The sequence below is a fragment of the Uloborus diversus genome, chromosome 4 (genome assembly GCF_026930045.1).
Source record: "Uloborus diversus isolate 005 chromosome 4, Udiv.v.3.1, whole genome shotgun sequence".
Taxonomy (NCBI): domain Eukaryota; kingdom Metazoa; phylum Arthropoda; class Arachnida; order Araneae; family Uloboridae; genus Uloborus; species Uloborus diversus.
Genome location: NC_072734.1, coordinates 3672799 through 3696210, shown reverse-complemented (window position 1 = coordinate 3696210; position 23412 = coordinate 3672799). Strand labels below are relative to the sequence as shown.

The 23412-nt window shown below is 33.7% G+C and overlaps 1 protein-coding gene across 1 annotated transcript in view; it reads left to right on the top strand.

Moving 5' to 3' along the window:
- Nucleotides 1-22999, top strand: part of LOC129219768 (alanine--tRNA ligase, cytoplasmic-like) — a 116168-nt gene extending 93169 nt beyond the window's left edge. Inside the window, exons 22-25 of the mRNA XM_054854065.1 lie at nt 11093-11135; nt 12538-12657; nt 13313-13501; nt 22811-22999. Coding sequence (XP_054710040.1) covers nt 11093-11135; nt 12538-12657; nt 13313-13501; nt 22811-22999 — 541 coding nt within the window. The remainder of the gene's footprint in view (nt 1-11092; nt 11136-12537; nt 12658-13312; nt 13502-22810) is intronic.
- Nucleotides 23000-23412: the final 413 nt, after the last annotated feature.

The window sequence follows — 23412 nt, the reverse complement described above, 5'->3', positions numbered from 1 at the left end:
TTTTTTAGAAAAATTCTAAAAGTCACATTTCAGTGCGCTTTAGCTCTTTACAGAAACACCACCCCACGGTTATGTTTATATTTATTGGTTGTACTGTATCTAGTGATGATGACTTCATAATTATTTTGATTGGGGGTTGTTGCTTTCTTCAGATAATTGGTCGCAAAGTATGGATTTTATCCATTTTCGCGCAAGTTTAACCTGCGTTATTTCCCCCAAAAAGCTATCCCCCGAAAAAAATTTAACATATACTGAAAGTTTATACTATGAAGAGAGTAAATAGCACAAAATTTGTTTGAGGTTTAATTTTTTTTAGGAGAAAAATGCCCTGATATTTTTCAAATTTTCAAAAATTGTGCTTTTTTGATCCCAATTAACTCAAAACAGCATCACTAGGAAAAAAAACCTTTTATATATTATGATACCTGGCTATGTGTAAAACATCATGAAAAAGAAAACAGCTTGGGATCTCTTCTTGTTTTCTAGAAAATAATTTTTTTATCTCATTTTATGCGTTTTCTCATGCGTAAAACGTGTGTCTAGTATGCAGATTAGATCTGCTAAAACTTAAAGTATGTAGTAGGAATGTATATATGTGTGAATAGAGAAAGAGAAAAAGACTAGCAATACTTTATTTTTCTGATTTTTACAAATTGATGGTATTTTAATTGCAGGTAAATCAGAAAACGATAAATCGTTATCATATATATATATATATATATATATATATATATATATATATATATATATATATATATATATATATATATATATATATATATATAAAATTAAGCAAACAGAATTACAAATATTAAACAAATTATAAATAACAAATGATGATAAAAAGGAAAAATGCAAACAGCTATTAAGTAGGAATAGAAAAAGAGTGAATCCAGAGCTCATCAGCCGTGGAGGATTCATTAATTATGGTCAAAAGACCAAAATTTTAACTATAAACTAGAAGAGAATGCTTAAGCTCCAGTACATGTAATATAGAGCACGGCTTCGCAACCGGTGTGCCGCGGCACACTGGTGCGTCGCAACAAGGAACCCCGTGTGCCGCGGTATTTTCGTAGTTATATAAAAAGAATGAGCCTTGAAGTTACGACCGAATAGCGTTCGATCGTTCTGTAACTTCTAAATTCACCCTGTCAATCATGTGCAAGGGGACATACCCGACAAGGGGAGAGGGGGGATTTGACGCCTCACTTCTGTTAAACTTCTTGTGATCCTATTGCTTTCAGCTTTTGAAAACGGATTTTAATTTCCACGAAATCAACAAATAATAAAGAAATTTTTCTAAATCTTTCGCAAACGGGAGTATTGTCCCCTTCCCCAGGAATTTTAGCCCCAGCTTTAGCTTTCATTTTCCTCTTTTCCAGTTCCGATACTAATTTCCTTTTATCGTAGTTTCACAAAGCTCGGTTCTGAGACTTAGTAAAATAGAAACTAAAACCATATATTGTTTCCTCCATCATGAAGTTATCATGGCAAAACTTACCAGATGAGCTGAAGTCGTGAAAATCGTGAATTTAAAAAAAACGAGGCCGCGTAGTTCTTGCCTTTTCTCCGTATTTTGTGAAGAAATGAGGGCAGATCACCACTCCCTACTTCTTCATATAGAGATTCGCTGGCTTTCATGTGGTCAGGCACTATCAAGAATTTTTGAATTGAAGAACGAGTTACGACAGTTTTTGATTTTAAAAAACGAAATGCAGTACGCCAGTTTGTTGCAAGACAAATATTGGCTGGGAAAACTAGCGTACATGGCTGACATTTTTGAAAACCTTAACGAATTGAATCGGAAAATGCAAGGACAAGGAGAGAATTTGGGTTACATGTATGAACAAGCTATAAACAGGTTCAAATCAAAAATTCAGCTTTGGAGAGAAGAAGTAGTTCGTGGCTCATTGGACATGTTCAAACGGACCGTCAGCATGGTATGTGAAGAAAATGGCATGGAAGAAAAGCTGCTGAATGTGGTGGCAAAACACTTAGTCATACTTCAGGACAAGTTTAAGCACTATTTTAAGAATATTACCATGGAACAGTATGACTGAATTCGTGATCCATTCCCTTCATCTGGGGATGCATCAGGCTAAAGACCTTTCTTTGAAGGCTCAAGAAGAATTTATGGACCTCAGAGAGACTGTACTCTTAAACTTAAGTTGAGCGAAGTGCCTCTGTAGTATCTCACTATCTCTTGTCTTGCTATTGATGTGCTGCTACCATTTTCAATTACATATCTTTGCGAACTCTTCCTATCAGCCCTCGCACTTATAAAAAACAATAAGAGATCACCTCTAAAGAACCTGGATCAAGAACTTCGTGTAGTTCTTTCCCGCATAGAGCCAAACATCAAACGTCTTTGCAAAAATTAGTGTCAAACGGAAGTTAGGTGCATGGTTTTAATTTCTTGCTCGCTTCTTTTTTGAAACATTATTTGATAAATTGTTTAGCTGCAGTGTGCACATTAATGACATGTTTGACAGAAATGCTTTGAAACATATGAAGCATAATTTTCTGTAAATAGCTATAGTTTTGTTGTTCAGTAGGACTCGACCGATGCATCGGCCTGGCCGATGCATCGGCGCTGATGATTCAATAATTTAGCCATCGGCATCGGCATCGGCGGCCGATGCTAACTTGCAGGAAACATCGGCCCATCGGCCTCAAAAGACATGGAGAAGCCGATGGAATCGGCCGATGTTTTTGAAAAAAAAAAAGGACAATTGTTGTTTTACTTTTTAATACAAAGTAAAGGAAGTTACTGTTTTCATATAAAATTGTTTACTTAAATTTCAGTATGAATTTCTATTTTAGTCACCCTTGAAAGAGTTTTTAATACTGCATTCAGGTACCAAACAAGTTAATTGTTGCGTTGTTTCTTGCGACTGGATGTACGTAAGTTTCTCTCATAAGTCATAACTCAAAAATGGTAAGCTGTAGATGGCTAAATTTTCGCATGTGGGGTATGCGTACGTTCCAGTTGTGCACTTCCCTTTTTGTATTCGATCGGGTGTTCTGAAAAGCCTGTTTACTCATGTTTTGTGGCTATTAGTTACTTATTTCAACGCAAAACTAATATAGCGTCTCAGACTGACGATCATTTAGTGATATATTGCCGAATTGGAGACTATGGAAACAAATATGAGATGGCGAAACCGGTTTTGTTTCATTTTGTTAGATTTCCGTTGAATTGACAGTAATTTTTAATTTTTCGATATTTGTAATATGAATCACAGTAACGCAATCTTTTCTATATCGCTTCGGCGGAGTTACAAGTTTGAGGCCGTCGAAATACATTTTAGGGCCCTATTTCTCTATCACAAAAGTTGTAAAACATTTATCATAGGCATTTTTGTAACTCCTACGGTTATGGGGCCTCTCGCGCAGTTGGAACATTTGCTATATTTTAAATCCGCCACTGCACGTCAAAACAAACTCATGTGCAAGTTTTAAAAAGGTTTTTCTGTTCAATGTTTATGATTATGTTGAACTCTATTTTTTACGACCATTTTTTGTATTTCCGAGATTACTTGCGTGCCCCTCCTCCAAATCCATCAATTTCTGAAATTAAACTCTAGTTGTACTTCTGAGTTGTTTAAAACTAACACCATTCATAAAATAAGATATTTTTTTCAAACTTTATCTATTGTTTAGGAAGAATATAGAGCATTAATGTAAGAAATTGATTAAAGACGTTTTGAATGGTGGCATAATTCGGAATTCAAAAGGACTTTTGAATTTTTTCTTCAGAAGTGCTGAAGTAGATTCAGAAACTCTTCCGAGACGTTGATGGTAGCGGTTCTGTACTAAAAAAATGAGGCCGAAGTTGGGGGCCCAAGTTTAATGTTGTGAGTTACTCCAAAGTCAGAGGGTGACCCCCTAACCCGCCCTCGTCGTCTCAAGCATTTTTTAAATATTTAGCGATTATTTATTTTGGTCAAGAAATATCATTTTGCATATTTCTTATACTTGTTTCACCTACTACATTTCGTAATGCGCCATCTTTTTTGCATCATTAATAGCGATCGATTTTTTTTCTGTTGTAAGTAGCTATTTTTATGTATTTATATAAAATCAATGAATAACTTATTTTCGTTTCCATCATATTATTAATAATATGTTAAGAAAAATTTCAAGCATTTTCTATCATGCAATTTTTTAAATTTCAGAAAATTATTGTTAAATTGAAAAATTTAATTTGAACTTGTTTGTAATGCTTCATAAGAGATTAAACAATCAAATTGTTCAATATTACGTGTGCAAAGATCAGATCAAGTAGTATATATATTCAGTTTTTAAATTGGTGTAAATATTGAGTTTATTTATTGAGAATGCGTTTTAAGAACCTCGCTCTTTTCATGGCTATTTCGTTTTTTCGCAAAATTTGTGTCACTGTTATAGCTTTTATGAAAAGTGCAAACTTTTCCGTTCATAAATTTTAAATAAATATAAAAATATTCCTATTATGATTTAATATTGTAATTCATCTGTTACCTTTTTGTTTAATTTGATGACTAAAAATGTCGTGTGCAATCTTTTCATTTTAATCGCGTAATTTGTTGACGGTTTCATAGTTTTATTCTTAATTTTTTTTGAATGATTAAACAACATAATTTAATGTTTTTTAACTATGTTTAGTGTACCTAAATCCATACATTATTATAATATTACTGAAATCTTAGTTATAGGTTCAATTAAAAAAGAAATCAATTGGTTATTAAACACTCTTTGCTTTTATTCCTTTATTTTATTTATTTATTTATTTATTTATTTATTTTATCATTTATTTTTATTTTTTTTTTTTTTTGCTCTTGTTCTTTGTCTTCCATCATACAGCAGTCAAAAAAGGAGAAGCATAACTACACCCTATACAGATTGTACGTAGTACGATCCAAAAGTTCGGGGAACAAGCTGTATAAAACCTTACCCAGAATAGTTAACATTACCGAAGTACATCCATCATCAAAAGGTCACCTTGAGAGACTATGTACTTCTGCCGGTGTTCATATAACTTTTGGAAGCACTCCTGCAAGCCATTTTTCGCTACCTTCTGTGATACAGTTTTGTCTTCTCCTGACGGAAGAAAGCGTCAGGTCCATGCAAATGTTTTTTTACTCGGAACAAATAAAAGTCACACGGAGCAAAGTCCGACGAATTATCATGTTATTTGTTTGTCATATCAGAGTATTGACCAATCGAACCGTGCATCCTCAACATGAAAGTCGCCTTTTTCCCCACGATGAAGTTAAAGCAGCAGCTCAAGAGACCTTACAGGAGGTTGCGATAAATGTCTTCCAGAAGTGCTTCTAAAAGCTATACGAACGTTAGCAGAAGTGCCTAGTCGTTCAAGGTGACTATTTTGTAGATAGATGTACTTCGGTATTGTGAACTATTCAGGGTAAGGTTTTATACAATTTGTCCTTGAACTTTTAGATCATACTACGTACGTATGAGTTTTCAACTTACTATTTCATAACGTTTTTGAGTGACGCAAGTTTACGCGCATGAAGACATCACAAGAGAATTTGCGACAATTAATTAAGGAGGCGTTCAAAATGGATATTTCGGTCATCTATATGTTGTTAGGTACATATGCATGTACAGATGTGCCGAAAAAAACTTGTGAAGTTTAAATTGGGTGATCGTAAAATAGAAATTTAGGTCAAAATCTGATTTTTTTTTGTGATTACAGTTCCTTATTCGTAGAAAGGAAGTAAAGTGAAATGAATCAATGATCCTTTAAATCCCTAACAATCTTATCAATTCATTTCTGTTAGATTTTTTTTTTTTTTTTTGCCATCGGCCAACGGCATCGGCAATCGGCCATTTGGAGGAAAACAATCGGCCATCGGCCATCTTTGAACAATCGGCATCGGCCCATCGGCCAAAAAATGCCATTGGTCGAGCCCTATTGTTCAGTATCAACCTCAATATATTCGAAATATTTCTGCTTTCTAAATAAATTTAAATACACTATGTTTGTTATAATTGTTTTATTCATATGAGAAAGGCCCCCCCCCCCCTCCGTCGTTTTACCAGTGAATGATAAAAACATTTCTATACTACCATTGCAAAATTAAGTTCAGTGTGCCCCGTTGATCTAGAAATTTCTTAAGTGTGCCACAAAGTAAAAAAGGTTGAGAAGCACTGATATAGAGTAACAATGGGCAAACGCACCACTTGCTAAGCTAAAAACAACTGGAGCTTAAGCATTCTCTTCTAGTTTATAGTTAAAATTTTGGTCTTTTGACCATAATTAATGAATCCTCCACGGCTGATGAGCTCTGGATTCACTCTTTTTCTATTCCTACTTAATAGCTGTTTGCATTTTTCCTTTTTATCATCATTTGTTATTTATAATTTGTTTAATATTTGTAATTCTGTTTGCTTAATTTTATATTTACTTGGCTTTTTAGTTTTGCTGCGTTGCGCATCTATGGGCTTTTGGTGTGGTCTTTTCAATATTTTTCACTTTTATTATTAATTTATATATATATATATATATATATATATATATATATATATATATATATATATATATATATATATATATATATATATATATATAATTTCTGCTTAGCTTCACTTTCCTCTAAATGTCTATTTTCTATGTCATCTTCAAATACCTGTTCAGAGTTCTGTTTCTTATGGTCTTGATCAGGCATCTACCAGTCAAGAAGGAGAAAACAAAGAAGAAACATTTTGTCAATCTCATGTGAGGGGTGGGCTCTCCCAACTCGTAAAAGTACACGATTTTCAATGAAACAAAGAGAGTTTCTTTAAGAAAAGTTCCTTTGTGGTGAGAAAACCGGGAGAAATCAGACGCCCGACCAAGTAGAACATGCAATGAGAACAGAGATGATTGAAGACATAAAAATATTCCAACCAAACAATATCTGACAAAAAGCCAAATTCAAGCTGCTTTAATCCGATATACAAAGCAAAAAAAAAAAGCAAATAATACTGATTTATCAAGAACCGACAGCCTTTTAGAGGTATTTGAAGATAACATAAAAATAGACATTTAGAGGAAAGTGAAGCAGATATTGTTCATGAAATTTCTTCCATTGCTATCAGGGTTGCCAGACGCCCTGGATTTCAAGGGACAGTCCCGCATTTTGAAAAATTGTCCCGCGTACCGGGGAACTTCCATACGGGACGGCTAAAGTCCCGTATTCTGACTGATGACAATATTTTACAGAATGAGACATTATTTTAAGGGAAAACAATAATGTAAAACAAAAAATGAAATAATGAGCAATAAGAAAATCATGTGGCAACAAACGCAAAAATTGTTTTTGGTTTGTATTTGCTCATTGACTAATCTTCATATATATATATATATATATATATAATTGCACATAATTGAATAACGCTCTTGACGTCATCAACAATAAAACTCGCTCCACGGCATGATAATTTGATAATATTTTTTGGTAATGTTTGACATGCAGGGAAATGCTTTATTTTGACAGGGCTGAACTGGATCCGATAACGTAAGTGTTTTACTGGTAAGATTGTCATTTGAGGAGAATGAAGAGTGGTCAACAATGAACGCTATCTACTGGAGTTTAGGGTTCATCCACTGAAGTTAGGGTTTCCATTTCAACTATCAAAATATCCCCAAACAGGCAATTGCTCCGTTCAAATGTTGAAGCAATTTTCACTCCGGCGATTTTCTTGTGTAAAAATATATATTGGTGCGCATACATCGTCAATTATAATGAATTGGTGATTGAATTTTTCCAATTCATAATGAATAGATGTCCCAGAAATACCCCCCCCCCCACTCCTTTTCGCTCCTAGAAGCCTGTCCCGTATTTACTTTTCTTAAATCTGGCAACCCTGATTTCTATGGACATAAATAAATAAATAAGAAAGAATTATTTTGGGATTGATACGATAAAACGATAAATCTATCTATCTATCTATCTATCTATCGATCTATCTACACATATGATATCGATTTATCGTTTTCTGATTTACCTGCAATTAAAATACCATCAATTTGTAAAAATCAGAAAAATAAATTAGTGCTTGTCTTTTTCTCTTTCTTTATACATACATATATACATTCTTACTACATCCTTTAAGTTTTAGCAGATCTAATCTGCATACTGGACACACGTTTTACGCAGGAGAAAACGCATAAAATGAGCTACAAAAAAAATTATTTTCTAGAAAACAAGAAGAGAAATCCCATGCTGTTTTCTTTTTCATGATGTTTTACACATAGCCAGGTACCATAATATATAAAAGGTTTTTTTTCCTAGTGATGCTGTTTTGAGTTAATTGCGATCAAAAAAGCACAATTTTTGAAAATTTGAAAAATATCAGGGCATTTTTCTCCTAAAAAAAAAATTAAACCTCAAACAAATTTTGTGCTATTTACTCTCTCCATAGTATAAACTAATTTTTGTAGGTATATCCTAATATGCATAAAAAACAAATAAACAAAATACACCAACAGTGTGCATTCCCGAAGTGGGACGACGAGAAGAATACAAGGCATAAGTGCAATTGCAGCATTAAATGCAGTGTATTATATAATTCTTAGAACTTAAAATAAAATATTCTACATTTAGACAGCGCAAATGCAGCTAAAGTGTTAAATGTATATTATATATATCTCATTTAAAGTCTCACTCGTAAGTGGCACACTAGCAAGAGTATGAAACAAAAACAACAAGAAACATATAAGAATAATAACAGTATAAATTGAAAAACTATGCGAAGTTGAACATAGTTTTTCAATTAGTAGTTTTAATAAGTTTTTTTTAATAATTTTTTTTAATAAATAATAAATTTTAATCTTTTTAATAATTTTTTTTAATAAGTTTTTTCAATAAGTTTCAATAGTTTTTCAACATTATACTGTTATTATTCTTATATGTTTCTTGTTGTTTTTGTTCTCACTTGACTGTTTTTGGCATTCCTATGATTTTATTTTCCCGCCAGCACCCTCCGCAGCATCACCGTCGATTGGCTCCTCACTATGCTGCACCTCTAGCGAAAACCGTCTACAGGTTTTGTCAATATCCTACACTTACACGCATACATACACGCACCTACACACATATACATATGTACACCTACACACTCATGCATACACGCACCTACACACATATACATATGTATACCTACACACACATACATACACCTACACCAGGGGTGGCAAATAGGGGGGTCAAGAGGGGGCCGTCGCACCCCCAAATATTGGAGCAGAATGATAGAAAATGGGTGAATTTAATTTATGTAAGTCGGAAATCAATGTTCATTAAAGGAAATCTTGCTGGTTCTCTAGAAAGAGTGTTTTTCGTTATTTGGATGATGACTTAGAAATTCATGAAGTATTTTCGGCTTTTTCAGAACATAGAAAACTGATAGAGAACCATGGCTAATTTTAACTAAAGAAGACATTGCCTCATATAGGCTAAATATTTCACACTTGTGTGCCCAGTGTAACGATATTACGTCCAATATGAGAGTCTCGTGAAAAGTGGTGTGGCTGCATGGTTTTCACAAGAAAATTCCTTGATATTTTACATTCACTTTTACGCTCATTTTTTAAGTGTATATTTATTTAATGAGTGTTCATCGCTTTCTTCTGCTAGAAACACGTTCAAAAAAATTCTTCCTCCGAGCCAATTTTAAAGAGGCGCAAAAAAAAAAAAAAAAAGACAAAAATCCACATGTTGATGTGAAGTCAAACATTGATTTTTGAATATTTTGTATGAAGTAATAGATTCGGTTTCGAATGAAATTAACACAAAGTTTGATGATAATTACTTTTCTGTATGGTTGGCTGGAATTATGGTTATTTGGATTGGATTTTGGTAACGAAAAATAAAATGTTTCAACTGTGAGTAAAATTTTTAGCATGAGGCAAGAAAAACTACGAGCAATATACCGACAGAATGGTTTTCACATCCAGAGACTGCAATTTCGTCCTTGTTATGGACTCATCAGTCTGGAATAGTGAATAACAGAGCTGGAGGCAGATGATATCTCATTGAAGCTGAGAGTGCCGACATGACTAGATTATTAAATGATGAAAAGTTTAAGCCCCTCACAGTTTTTGAAGTAGCCTGGGTGATTTTGAAGAGCAAGATAAAAAAAAGTGTTTTCATACATAACTTTGTGTTACTTCAACTATTACTATCAGCTCAGCTAGTAGAGAAAGATTTTTTTTATGTCTCAGGAGGTTAGAGAAATATTTTCAAAGCACAAAGGGGTGGAAAAAAATACCTTTTCCATTTAGCTGAACTGGCAAAACAGCACGACATTGGGCACTGATAGATTAATAACACGATTCCCTGCTCTTCCCAATTCCAAAAATCATGCATTATAACTTTTCCAAAAGGTATTAAAACTCGATTAGCGAGAGGTTTTGTATGATAACTTTTTAGTCAATGAATCAAATTTTTAATTGTTTCTAAACACTAATTTTATTCTTATTAAACCGATTTTATGACAACTTCTTGTTAGCTAATGTGTGTTTTGTTTCGCTTTGGGGTTATAAGAAACTCGACCCCCCCCCCAAATGAAATGGTGAAATGCAGCCCCTGACCTACACACACATACACACATCAACACACATACACAAACATGCACACATCTACACACTCACATACACACAACTACCCACACATTCATGCCTGCACACAAACACATGTGCCTACACACACATACATACCCCCCCCCCCACACACACACCTACACACATACACACAACTACCCACATACTCATGCCTGCACACAGACACAAACACACATGCCTCCACACATACGCATACCCCATACACACAAACACACATACCCCCCACACACACACAGACACAAGCCTACACATACACACACACACTCGTGATTGCGAAAAACATAATTTGAATTCCAGATGTCAAAATTCAACTTATTTTTTATTTATTCATTTTTATTTATATATTTTTTTTTAAGTTTGCTTTGAACTTGGGACAAGTAATTGCACTTTTCTAGAGAACTGCCTGTGTGTTTAAACCATTTATATTTTTAAGAGATTTATGTGTTTATGTGTAACACAATTCTTTTATTTTCAGAGGGACAGTTTGGAATTATGGGACTGTTTGAAAGAAGTAAAGATTGCAAAAGTAATTATTAATATTTTCATTATGTAGTGAAATTGTGAGTAATTTTCGTAGGCAAATTTTATTGATTTCATTTATATGATTGTTATATACGAAAACTAGAGATCTCTACTTTCAAATTTAAAAAAACTAATATTAAGTCATTGAAGCTAAATTTTTTACTTTTATTTCTGTCAGTATTTACTTGAAAAGATATTTTAACATACCATTTTGCTTCTAATCATGAAAACTATAAACAATGTGCAAGCTATTTGATTAAGAATTCATGATAGGGTGTTCTTTTTTGATAAAACAGCGTTAATGCTACTTTTTGTAATCTAAAGAAGGTCTAAAATCATTTTTAAAATACATTTTGTAGTTTTATTTACCATTTTAAAGTAGTTTACACAGAATATATATGTGCATTCAAGGACAAATACAAGGGAGGGGCAATGGGGCAATCGCCCCCACCTTGATGGATTTGCACTGGCAATTTTTTCTAAAGTGAAGTTCTAAAGCGCAGGTGTAGGCTGCTTTTGATGACCTTAAGGAAAGAAATGGGGTTCAAATCTCTCTCCTGGAAACTTTTCTGGAAACATGATTCCACTAATATGGATATATAAACATAGATTTATAGTTCATATTTATAGTATAGTGTGATTATCTACCTATATCAACCACCTGGGGTCGGGATTGAAGGTTTTTTACCGTATTACCCCACATTATCCGGCATGCTGCAAAATTCAGGGGTCATCAGATTTTCAATATTATTTGCCTGGTCCTTTCCGGCATGCCGAGAAAATCGAGGTTAGGAAAAAAATAATACTGTAAAAAATATATGTTCAGCTTAAAAATGAATATAAGTTCTATACATATCGTATTAGTATTGATAAACAGTTTAATTTTGTAAAAATACAGTTGGCTCTCTGTTTAACGACGCTCTATATAATAACTTTCTCTATTTAACGACGGCTTTTTACGGTCCCAGATGATCCGCTTTTATTTTATAGTTTTAAAAGCATTCTATTTAAGGACCATTTCTACTTAAGGACAATTTTTTGTGGTCCATGGAAGTCGTTGAACAGAGAGCCAACTGTACTTACCAACTACCTTTTGCTTTTTTCCGGCATGCCGGGTAATGCGGGGTAAAAGGATATTTATCTCCTTGTCTCTGGGATGAACAGAAATATGCTGGGGCAAAAGTAAACAAGATTGTTTTCGCTAACAAAAAGTCATTAAATTAAGATTTTTCATACCCAGTTACTCTCTAAGAGTGTAGTCTTGGACATAATGCATAACATTTTCTGTCACAATTCATTCCAAAAAAAAGGGGGGGAGGGGGAAGGATCTAAAATTGAAAGATTGAAATTCTGTTTCTCTTTATCCCAACTGACCTATATTACTTTTTATATATTTCTTCCTTTAGGGCTACCATGAAACAGAACTTCCCGTTCTTTTATTTCGAGAACATCAAAATAGGCTATCCGAACTAACAAAGCGATTGACAGAAGCGACCAATGATTTTGTTCAGGAAGGATTTAAAAAAGTAAGCTTGCTTTTTTTTGCTAATATATTAATTACTAGGTGCATATACAACAATTTTACATTGCGTCATTTATTAAAAAAGAATCATTAAAAGTATGTGTTTGTGTCTTTAGAATAACGGTATTTAAGAAAATTTGATTGTTTTGTGCATTTTACGAGGATAAAAAATTGTTAACAACAGACATTTTAGACTATTAAGTTTCTGTTTATTTATTTTTGAAAGTGCAAAACTTTCCTAAATTTGACAACACTTTTGTTGATGATCTAAATGAAATATCCAACTTTTTTTTTCTCTCCCGATAGTTGTGCAAAGCTTTTGCAATTATTTATTGTTTTTCTTATTACCGATTGGCAAAGAACTGTAAGAACTTTTTCAGCATTGCAAGCCATGTGTTTTGTCATTCAACCCTTTTTTATGTGAAATGTAGCTGTGTCTTTTGTTTCCATGTTAACAGTGCTAATAGTCTGCCGACTTAAGATAAAATGAAATAGTTACTTAAAATTATACAATCCACGCTTATTCCTTTGTGGGCCATCGAATTTACAACTTTGTTGAAAGCTCGTTACAGCTCAAATCGTTTCTGACATGTAGCACTAAACCGTTTGTCATTTTCATTTGCTTTTTACACTTATTAGATTGTCATTTTCTTTTTCAGATAAAGTCAGAAATGACATCCATAGCTGACAGGTACAAGAAAGAAGAGTATATTGTGCACAAGCTCGAATCTGTTGGTGATGGGAAGAAGATAATAAACTATGCAATTGAAGTATCAGGAAGTAAACCAGTCTTATATTTTGTCCGAGATGGTCATAGTGCTGTAATTTGTTCCTGCAGTGTACCTAAGGTAAATATTATTTTAATCTAAATGCATTTAAATGTTTGCAGCACAGAAGTGAAATTGGCTGTGATAATATTTTATTTGTAATTATATCTGTGTGTGTGTGTGTGTGTATGAGGGGGACCCAAAAGAAACCAGACTAATGGTTCGATGCCAATTCTGGATGTAGTAGAGTGTTCTCCAGCTAAATGGGCTCTTCAAACATGGTAACATGAATGTTGAAGATCATGCTCGCTCTGAGCGCACTTCAACGTCTCAAAATGATGAAAACGTTGAAAAAATCCACCAAAAAATCAACGAGAGTTTTTTTTTTTTACGATTGACGAAACTTTAGAAGAAACAAGAATGAGTTGGAGTTCGTGCGGGCGATCAGAAGAATGGTTCCTTCACCGTGACAACGCTCCCGTACACACAGCCTTCACTATTAACCGCTACTTGGCCTCTCAGGGGTGGCCAGTCGTTCCGTGACCCCCGTATTCGCCAGACCTAGCCCCCTATTCTGTTCATAAGGATGAGAAAAATTCTTAAAGTGAAGCGTTTTGATGATGTAGAGACTGTAAAAACTGCTTCGCAAAGGGCACTGGACATGATCAAAGTTAGAGAGTTCCAGGGGAGCTTCTAACAGTGGGAAAAAAAATTAACAAGTGTCTTTCATGTGAATAAACTAATATATAAATGTTTTAGAACAAAAATCCGGTTATTTTTGGGTCCCTCCTCGTATGTGTGTACAAGGTGACCATGGTCAAATTTTGAAGTTGATGACAAGCAAAAATTATGTAGCAGAGACTGACAAAAATTATAAAATTTTAGGAGCAAAGAAAACTTTTAACTGCCAAACAAATTACTTTTCAGAAGAAATCAGTGTGACATGACCTCTGAAAGATTCTTGTGTAGGACCATTTAATCTCAAATGTGATGTGACAGGCTACATGCACACAGAGACTTGAAATATGCAAAATAGGTTACAGATAACAATAAATTACTAGCACAAAAACGATTTCAGGCAAAGTTTATTTTTTGAAAAAAAAAAAAGATGTTGTTGAACTTTGCGGCCTGCAGCTGTGATACATCCATTACAATACTTTTTTTAACTTATAAAAATGATGAAGAGATTTACCTATTGATGGTTAAGTTTATTATTTCTTCAAAAGACATTATGAAATTGTAATGCTCGTTAGCTCAAGCCAAGATTTAGAATCTATTACTAAGTAAATGCTATATTCATAAGGCTCACTCGAATCTTAGGGAGCAAGTCAGCTAGCAAGCACCGGCTTTCAGCCTAGCAAGAGTTCAACAAGCAATTGTCTTAGCTCACATTCCACACATGTACTGTCGCAATGGTGAGCCATTTTGACAAACTTTCATTTGTTGGCATAATTAGAAGTTAAGTTTAAATATCCAATATTCTGTTTAAGAACTTTAAACTAAGCCAACATTAAATGTCCGTGAAATGTCAAGTTGGAGACAAGTAAAAAGCATATTTCAGAAAAATTCATTTATTTAAATATGACTAGAAAATATAGCAAACATCCCCGTTAAAAGACCCCAAAATATCACAAAAAATAAGTTCCATATAATAAAGAATAAAAAAGTCACCAGTCTGCAGATGATGTCACAAGTTAGTCCCGAGTCGATAATCCTAGGAACGCACAAAGTCGACCGGATTAAACTTCAGGAACACAACACTTATCTTGACATGTAATCCACTTGAGAAGATTCGGTGAACTATCCAGAAGAACGTATGGAACTCATTTCCCCGGCATAGGCGGATTTAGGACTGAGTTCCTGGGGGGGCAGGAGTTTTTTTTTTCTGGAGCAACATTTTTAATTGCCCTCCCCCCCCTCCGATGTTTTTGCCTGTTTTCTGTGATGTGTAAGGCCATTCTTTACTTTTTTATGTGTTGTTTTCATTACTGTGTGTAATCATGCTGTCCTTTTTAAATTGACCTTAAAAGAGAGGGGGCTGGTATTAAGAGAGTGACGCAGTGCTCCCTTTTAAGTGGGATATAGATATCTCCAGTTTTAGGGGGGCCCGGGGGTTACTCCCCCGGAGGAAATTATCTAAAATGGATATAAAATTCTGCATTTTGAAGTCTTATAAGGGGTAATTGGAAATAATAGGCAAATAAATTTTTTTTAAGTTTTACGCTTTGAAAGTGCTTTGTGATGCAAGTTAATACTTTAAAAGAAATGGTGCACAGATTTAGAGAATAGGTATCAAGAGAGTAACATACTACCCATTTGAACAATTCTTAATTTGTACACTTGATAAGAAATAAAATTGAAGCACACTTTGCTTAGGAGTTTCAAAGACTTGTCTAATTTTTTTCAAGGTTTGGTTGGTTAGATTGGGTTTTTGGCTCAAGAGCCCTTGTAGACTATACTGCGCCAATTCTTTTCAAGGATTTTAGAACCTATCAATAATTTGCACTTTCCAGTCTCTGAAATTGAGCAGTAGATTATACAGTTGTGCAGTATTGTTCAAACTTTGTAAGAAACGGCTATTTTAAGTTTAAAAGAAAAAATAAACTTTAATTTCCTATTCAAAAAAGAAAAAATCATGATTTTTTTTTGTTATAAGATTTTGGAAGATAAGTTGTTACTATATAAACTCCTCGCAAAATTGGAGGGCATTGTCCCCTTTGCCCCCTTTCCTATAAATCCACCCATGCTCTTCTGAACTATTCAAAAACGAAAAAATAATGATTTTTTTTTTTTAAATTTTAGGAAGATGTGTTGTTACTACATAAAGTCCTCCCGAAACTGAGGGGGCATTGCCCCCCTCTGACCCCCCATAAATCCGCCCCCGGCAATTTGCTGGACACAAAATAAGCACTTCTTCACCTGGTCTTATTTCATTACCAGGACTTGAAATTCAAAACTTGAAAACAATGTGATTAATACATCACCACTTACACGCCACAAACTCCCGCTAGCATAGGGGGGGAAAAACCCTCCACACGTGAGCCAAGCTAGGCCTCATAATACAACCAAAACAACCGGGGATTGAAGAGAAGAGAGTGCGAGTGTTGCCGCTCCCCTCAATATATATATTCCATCAGCCAATGAGATTGCGTGCCTCGATGACGTCAAGATATTAACTTCAACTACAATTCATTTGTTTATTCCACAGCCGCGAATTCTAATATTTCTTCTATGGTACATGCGGCCTTAAACAAGTGGAATTAAATTAAAATCATCATGTGACAACTCAACTTTTTCGTATCGATGCATCGAAACACGCAATCTGCAATGGATTAAGAAAACAGTCGCCATTAATTATGGCGTGGGGTAAACGTCGATTGAAGTGTTAGCACCAACTAGTTGAATTACCCTTTTACCAGACTGGGCTAAAAGTAGGTAACAATATTCAACCTTAAAATATTTTCTTTAAATTATCGGCTGTGGGCCGAGAATAAATAAAATAATATTTTAGGCCAACATCATTGACTACTGCATTGTTGTTGCGACGCATATATTAGAGCGTCAGGCGTCATCTTTATACTACTCCTTTAAATCTTTTATAAAAACTAAAATGTTTTGTAAAATTGTCTTTGTGTAATGTGAATTTTTGACCTGTTTCACATCTTTCAGCCTATGACTTTGTGTGCATGTAGTAGGTCACCTTCGTGACCATATGTTCCTGTATGATTCTTTATTTGAATCGTCCCCTCAAACACCTTTTAAAACTTCGCCACATTTTCTTTATCTCTGTATACGTATGTATGTAAAGTCGAACCTCCATATATCGAACTTCCACATATCAAAGTTTTCTGTATATCGAAATCCCAGCAAATTTCTATGCTCATTACATAGAAAAATTGTTTCTATTTATGGAAAAAATCTCTATATATCGAATTTTTTTCGAGACATTTGGAGATTTTTTTTCTACTTTAGACTGTTTGTCTCATGAAAAATGAAGGTTAGGGGAGAAAATTATGTTCACTAAAGGTTGCTACAAAACTCATAAGGAATTTGGGGTTGAAGGGTGTGTCGATAGGTCGTTGTTTCGTTCTGGAGTTCTTAAATTCCCTCAAGTTTATTTCAAATCTTAGTAGTAAGCAGTAACATTGTAAAATCAGTTTCAAGTTCTCCATTTTGTCTGTTGATTATCATTCCTAGTCTTTTTAGCTGCAGTAAAAATCATTCAAGTTAAGTAAATTGATTTTTTACTTTTCTTTGGATTACATTGTCAAAACGAAAATCCCCTAATGTTGTGGATCAAGTTGAATTGAAGAAGATTAAAGATGTATGTAGGTGCAAAAATGTAATTTCTGTTATTTTTTAATTACTAACTTTTACTTAATCCGATGCTCGTATCAATTAGAAATTGGGCTTCATACACGTAAGTTAGCTTTAATTTTAATGTTTTAGGAGACTTTTAGGATAAAATAAAATCGTTCCTATATATCGAAATTTCTGTATATCGATTTTTTTTTCGGCAATTTGCTACTTCGATATATAGAGGTCCGACTGTATTTATTATGGTTACTGATTAGTTTTAAATAGACATCTATAAACGTTGGGCAATTTATTATGTCTCCATGTTCCTCTACACATGCCTACCTCAATATCCGTATACTGTAGCCCCGGGTAATGGATAAATGAATATCCCGCTTATACGAAGAAAGCCTTCCGGACCAGAGTATTTCCCCACTGACACAATGCTAAAGGTCCTTGCAGAATCAAAAGATTTCCCCGGATAATCGAATAATATTGGTCAGCTTTCAGAAATATTTTTGCTGAGAAAATTTTTCAATAAATTAGGTAAGGGCAGTTATTGACGTAAAAATATAAAATATTTTCAGCCAATGATGTGCAAGAAAAAACACTCACATTTAATTAAAACACCCAGGGCTAGATTTGGAAGTTTAGAGGCCCCTAGGCAATGAAGGAGTGGGGGCCTCTAATCAGGATTCGAAAAGATCATATTTTCAAAAATATCCGATATTTTGATATGTATCCGAATATTTTGATATACATGTATATATCCGATATTTTCGACCAGTGAAAGTTAGGATATTTTGTAAAAAATTTATTGTGGGGGCCCCTTTGTTGTGGAGGCCCCGGGGCAGTAGCCTCGCCTGCCCTCCCCTAAATCCGGCCCTGAAAACAACTAAGTTTCTTTTGTCAGTGCGAATGCAATATATATATATATATATATATATATATAACCTTGATTTAACAATTGTCAAGGGACTGGAAAATGTTATCGATAAATCGAAGAGCATATACATTCGATGCAGTTAAATCTGGACTAGTGAAATCAATCATTAAATTGAGGAAATCGTTAAATCAGGTATCGTTACATCAAAACTATACTGTACCAAATAGCTCTAACGATAATTAAATAACATAAAGGAATATAAACATTGCAGACAATAAAAAATTGATAAATAATAAATGTAAAAACAAGACAGACGAAGTGGAAAACAAGAAATTTGAAAGGTGTTCTCAAAAGTCATTCAGCAAGCATTCAACTATATTGGACTTTTTCAAAAAATAATGTTATTAAAAAAGGTGCTAAAGCACAGATTTTAAAACTCAGGTTGTAAATTCCTTTTTTAAATAATTTTTATACACACTTATAAGATATATATTTAATGACTTCTTATACTACTATTCAAAAAAAAAAAAAACTATTAACCTGTAACATTAATTACTTCCTTTATTACTACATTAATTACTTCATTAATTACTTCCTATTGATTTATTATTACGTTTTCAGACAAATGTTGTCAATTGGGAAAGCTGAAGAAAATTTCCAGGCTTACTCAAATACCCCGCATAATCGGATAATATTTCTTGAATCTGCCAGTATTTGTTTAAACGAGGCAGACAGTATTACTTTACTTTTAGTTATTGTACATATACTGTTCACTCACACATTTACAAACTATTTTGTGAATAATATGGGAAAAAGACAAACAAATATTTTCTTCTGGAATGTAAAGGTGAAAAGTATGCACATTCATATTGTATGCAAGGTTGCTCTGCTTCTTGCGGAGTTGCTCCGCAAAAATAGCAAAACACCGCAGCTCCGCTAAGAAAGTATTTTGCTCCGCATTTACCGGCCAAGTGTTTTCAAGCATGACATAATGTATAAGCTGTTTTATATTTTTATGTCGGTACTCAAAATGATTATCAACACTCAAAAACAATTTTACATAAGTTTCGGTTTTTTATTGAATTTTATGCAAAATACCAAGTTTCTCCACAAAAGTTTGAAATGCTCCTCAAAATCACCACAGATGCTCTGCAAATTGTTTCTCCAAGGTTGGCAACCCTGTGTATGTAACTAACTAACGATATCAAACACATTGTTATCCTTTGTACAATACATTAAAAATGTTGTAACAATGTAAGAATTGCAAGTGTAACAATAAAAACTGCGGACGTGTGTTTTGAGGTTGCAAGGAACCCTTTTTTAAGACAGAAAAAAAAAGCTTGCGGCTGAAAGGCTTCTCACAAAAATTGTTGGTAGTGCATGAAACTATTCAGTCAGAAAAAAAATATTTACTTTTATTTCTATTGAGCTTCTTGTTAATTGTTTAAAATTTACACAATTAAACATGCATTCGTTACACATCAAATTACAGTTTTGGTGATAGAAACATTTAAATTTTGGTTTAATATCAGAGAGATTGCTTGAGGGCCATTCCAATTTTGTGGTTAGGACAGTCACTCTGTAATTTCACCAACACTTTGTAATAGATCTTATAATTTAACTAAACAGGAGTAAGCACACTTATCAATCTTTATGTTTGTTACGAAGATAATCCCAACAGAATTATATTTTTGTTGAATAATTTTGTGATTCAAACTTAATTAAGTTGCATGCATTATGTGCGGGACATCTAAAGTCAACCTCTTGTAATTTGCTGCGTAAATTAATAGTAATAACAAAAAAAGAAAAAAAAAATTGAATTCTGAATTTTTTAAAATTCAAATTATGGTTTTCGCAATCACAAGTTGCAACAGGACCCTACTCATTGGTTACTACCCTACTCGTTTATAGAAACACTCCTATCTCTCTTCTTGGGTGGTTACCTGTGTACAGTTTTGTATGTGTATGTGTAGGCTTGTGCGTGTGCATAGACTTGTGTATATGCATGTTGACGTGTGTGTATAAGTGTAAAGGCGAGTGTGTGTATGTGTGTGAGTGTGTATGAGCGTGCGTGTGTGTATAACATGAACGCCACCGACCAGGAGAAGCGGCTACCAGAAGGAACCGCTCCTGCAGACGACCGTGGGATTGAAAAAGGAACCAAACAACAAGGACGGTCAAGTGAGAACAATTAGCAATCGTGATTGCTCAAAAAGTTATAGGTGTTGAAAGCTATGGTTCCAATGTAAAGAAAATATATCTCATTTGTTGATAAATAATAACTTAAACTGATAAAAAATTTATGTTTGAGGCCATTTCACTAAAAAGCTGCCATTTTGTTCCGTACATATTTCATGAAAAAATTTGATCACATTTGATCACATATTTCATGAAAAAGTAATCATTTTAAAAGGTATCAACAAAATGTTTTGCTTTGTTAACAAAACATAATATTTTCAGTAAGTTACTGCCCTATAGCCAGGGCTAAGGCAGAAATACATGAAATACACCGCCAGCTCAGTCAATTCCAGTCGAGGACTAATAAGCACGAAAATGCATTCCTCGGCTGGAATTGACTGAGCTGGCGGTGTATTTCATGTAAAACATAATATTGGTCACCACCATTACATTCTGTACCGCAAATACCTTTGGATTTCTTAAGCTACAAAATTTTGTTACTTTTAAATAAATTATTATTTTTAATGAAATATATGAGGCATTAGGATGTCCCAAAAAAATGAAAGGTGAATTTTCAAGTCACACACCCTTTTTTATTTTTCCTTTTAAGTCGAAACAATTGTAAAAAAAGTTTTCTATAGTTTGAACAACGGCAACCCATGCCAACTGTCGCCTGAAAGTATGAACCAGCACTGTGTACTAGGCCTCGAGAAAAAAAGAACTTTCGAAGTTTGAAATTTCATGTTGATAAAACGTTGCCACTATAGCCTTACATATACCACAAAGATGTTTGTCTAAATTAAACAATATTTAGGTGCCCAGCCTAAGCCCTAAAATCAATAATTTTCTTCAATTTTTTTTTTCTTTTTATCTTTAATAATTTACATATTCATTTGAATAAAATATCCAGTTCAAAAATTATTAGCTAACGCATTTTCAAATCATCATTTGTAAATGAATAATGAAAAAATAATGTATTTAAAGTGAAAAATTTGACTTAAAGACCACAAACTCCAATCCATGTCTTTTGAGTACTGTGTTGGAGACGTAAATATTGCAAGAGAGCAATCATTTCTATTTCACGTAATTTACTTCCTTTACTGTTTATATTTTTCAGCTTGATAGTTTCTTAAAATTTGCCTTACATTAAAAAAATAATAAATAAATAAATATATATATTGTCACGTAGATAGTGTAAGGAGACCAAGTGAACACTCTAGGTAAAGCAAGAGAGGTAGTTTATTAACAGAGCACCACAGCTACACTCGGCTGAGAACTAACTCAGACCGAGAAACAAGTCACTTATATACAGTGATCGAATATTTCAGAATACAAGATTTGCATATTTTAAATTTACATGTTTTGGAATATTCTAGAAACTCCTAGAACAGGAAATAAAACAAATAAAGGTAATTACAAGAACGTACGATTAATTATTTCTCTTTTCAAATCACCAACCCGGGGTCAGTTTCGAACCGAGGTCGTTGAGGTGGTAGTCCGAAGCCTACCCGATCACGCCGCAACGGCTTGGAGAAGAATTGACTTTGTGGCAATATATCAAAAAAAAAAAAATCATTTTTTTAAATATATATGTATACACATTTTAGGCCTCCTGCTGGACACCAAAATATTTTTTTATTTGGATAAATATTTTTGCAGTACTAAGGGCAACGTTTTATCAACATGAAATTTCAAACCCTTCCCAAAATTGTTTTTTCGATTCGGCCTAGTACACAGTGCTGATTTTCACTTTCAAGCGCAAGTCGGTATGGTTGCCGTTGTTCAAATTATATGAAACTTTGTTACAATTGTTGTGACATAAAAGGAAAAATATATGAAGGTGTGCGACTTGAAGAATTTACTTTCATCTTTTTTGGGACACCCTAATCAGGTATCACGTGTGGGACAAAGTGACTGTTTCTGGTGGAATGTCCCTTGAGTGTTCTTCAGGAACTAGACAACATTTATTACATTTTTTGATTGACATTTCTTGCTGACAAAAAATTTTCATCTTTTTCTGTTTTGGTCAGGAATACATCAAAGAATCTTTTAACGCTCTTCTGTGGATACAACCGGTTGCAGCTTTGCTCTCCGGAAAAGCCAGAGCTCTGACAAAAGATCCTGAAATGTTTTATTCCATTGTTTCTACCAATTTAGATAAAGTAGATGATGCTGCTAGTGTTGCAAAGGAATTCGTTTTATCTGTTCTAAATAAATGATATTTATTTTTATGTTTCTCTTTGATTTCTTTAAACATACATTTTCCGAACTGAAAAATATTACGAACAGAATATGTCTTCAAGATCGAAATTAGAGAACGTAAATTTTCACCGGTGATTCATCACCGGTGAAAAATTTGATCTTTCGCCGATGTTTATATTTGTTATGTGAATCAGGCATTGGCGTCGTCAGATAATACTTACTGAGGGGGAACTATTCTAACGTTGACATTTTCAAATTGGTTCAATACTCAATACATCCATATCTATCGATTGATATATTGAAAGATAGATCTATTTGCATTGATATAACGATCATTCGATGGGTATATCAATAGAAAGATAAATATAGCGAATTCTTTAAAAGTCAATGTATCGATAGCGATCGACACATAAATTGATCTTAGATTTTT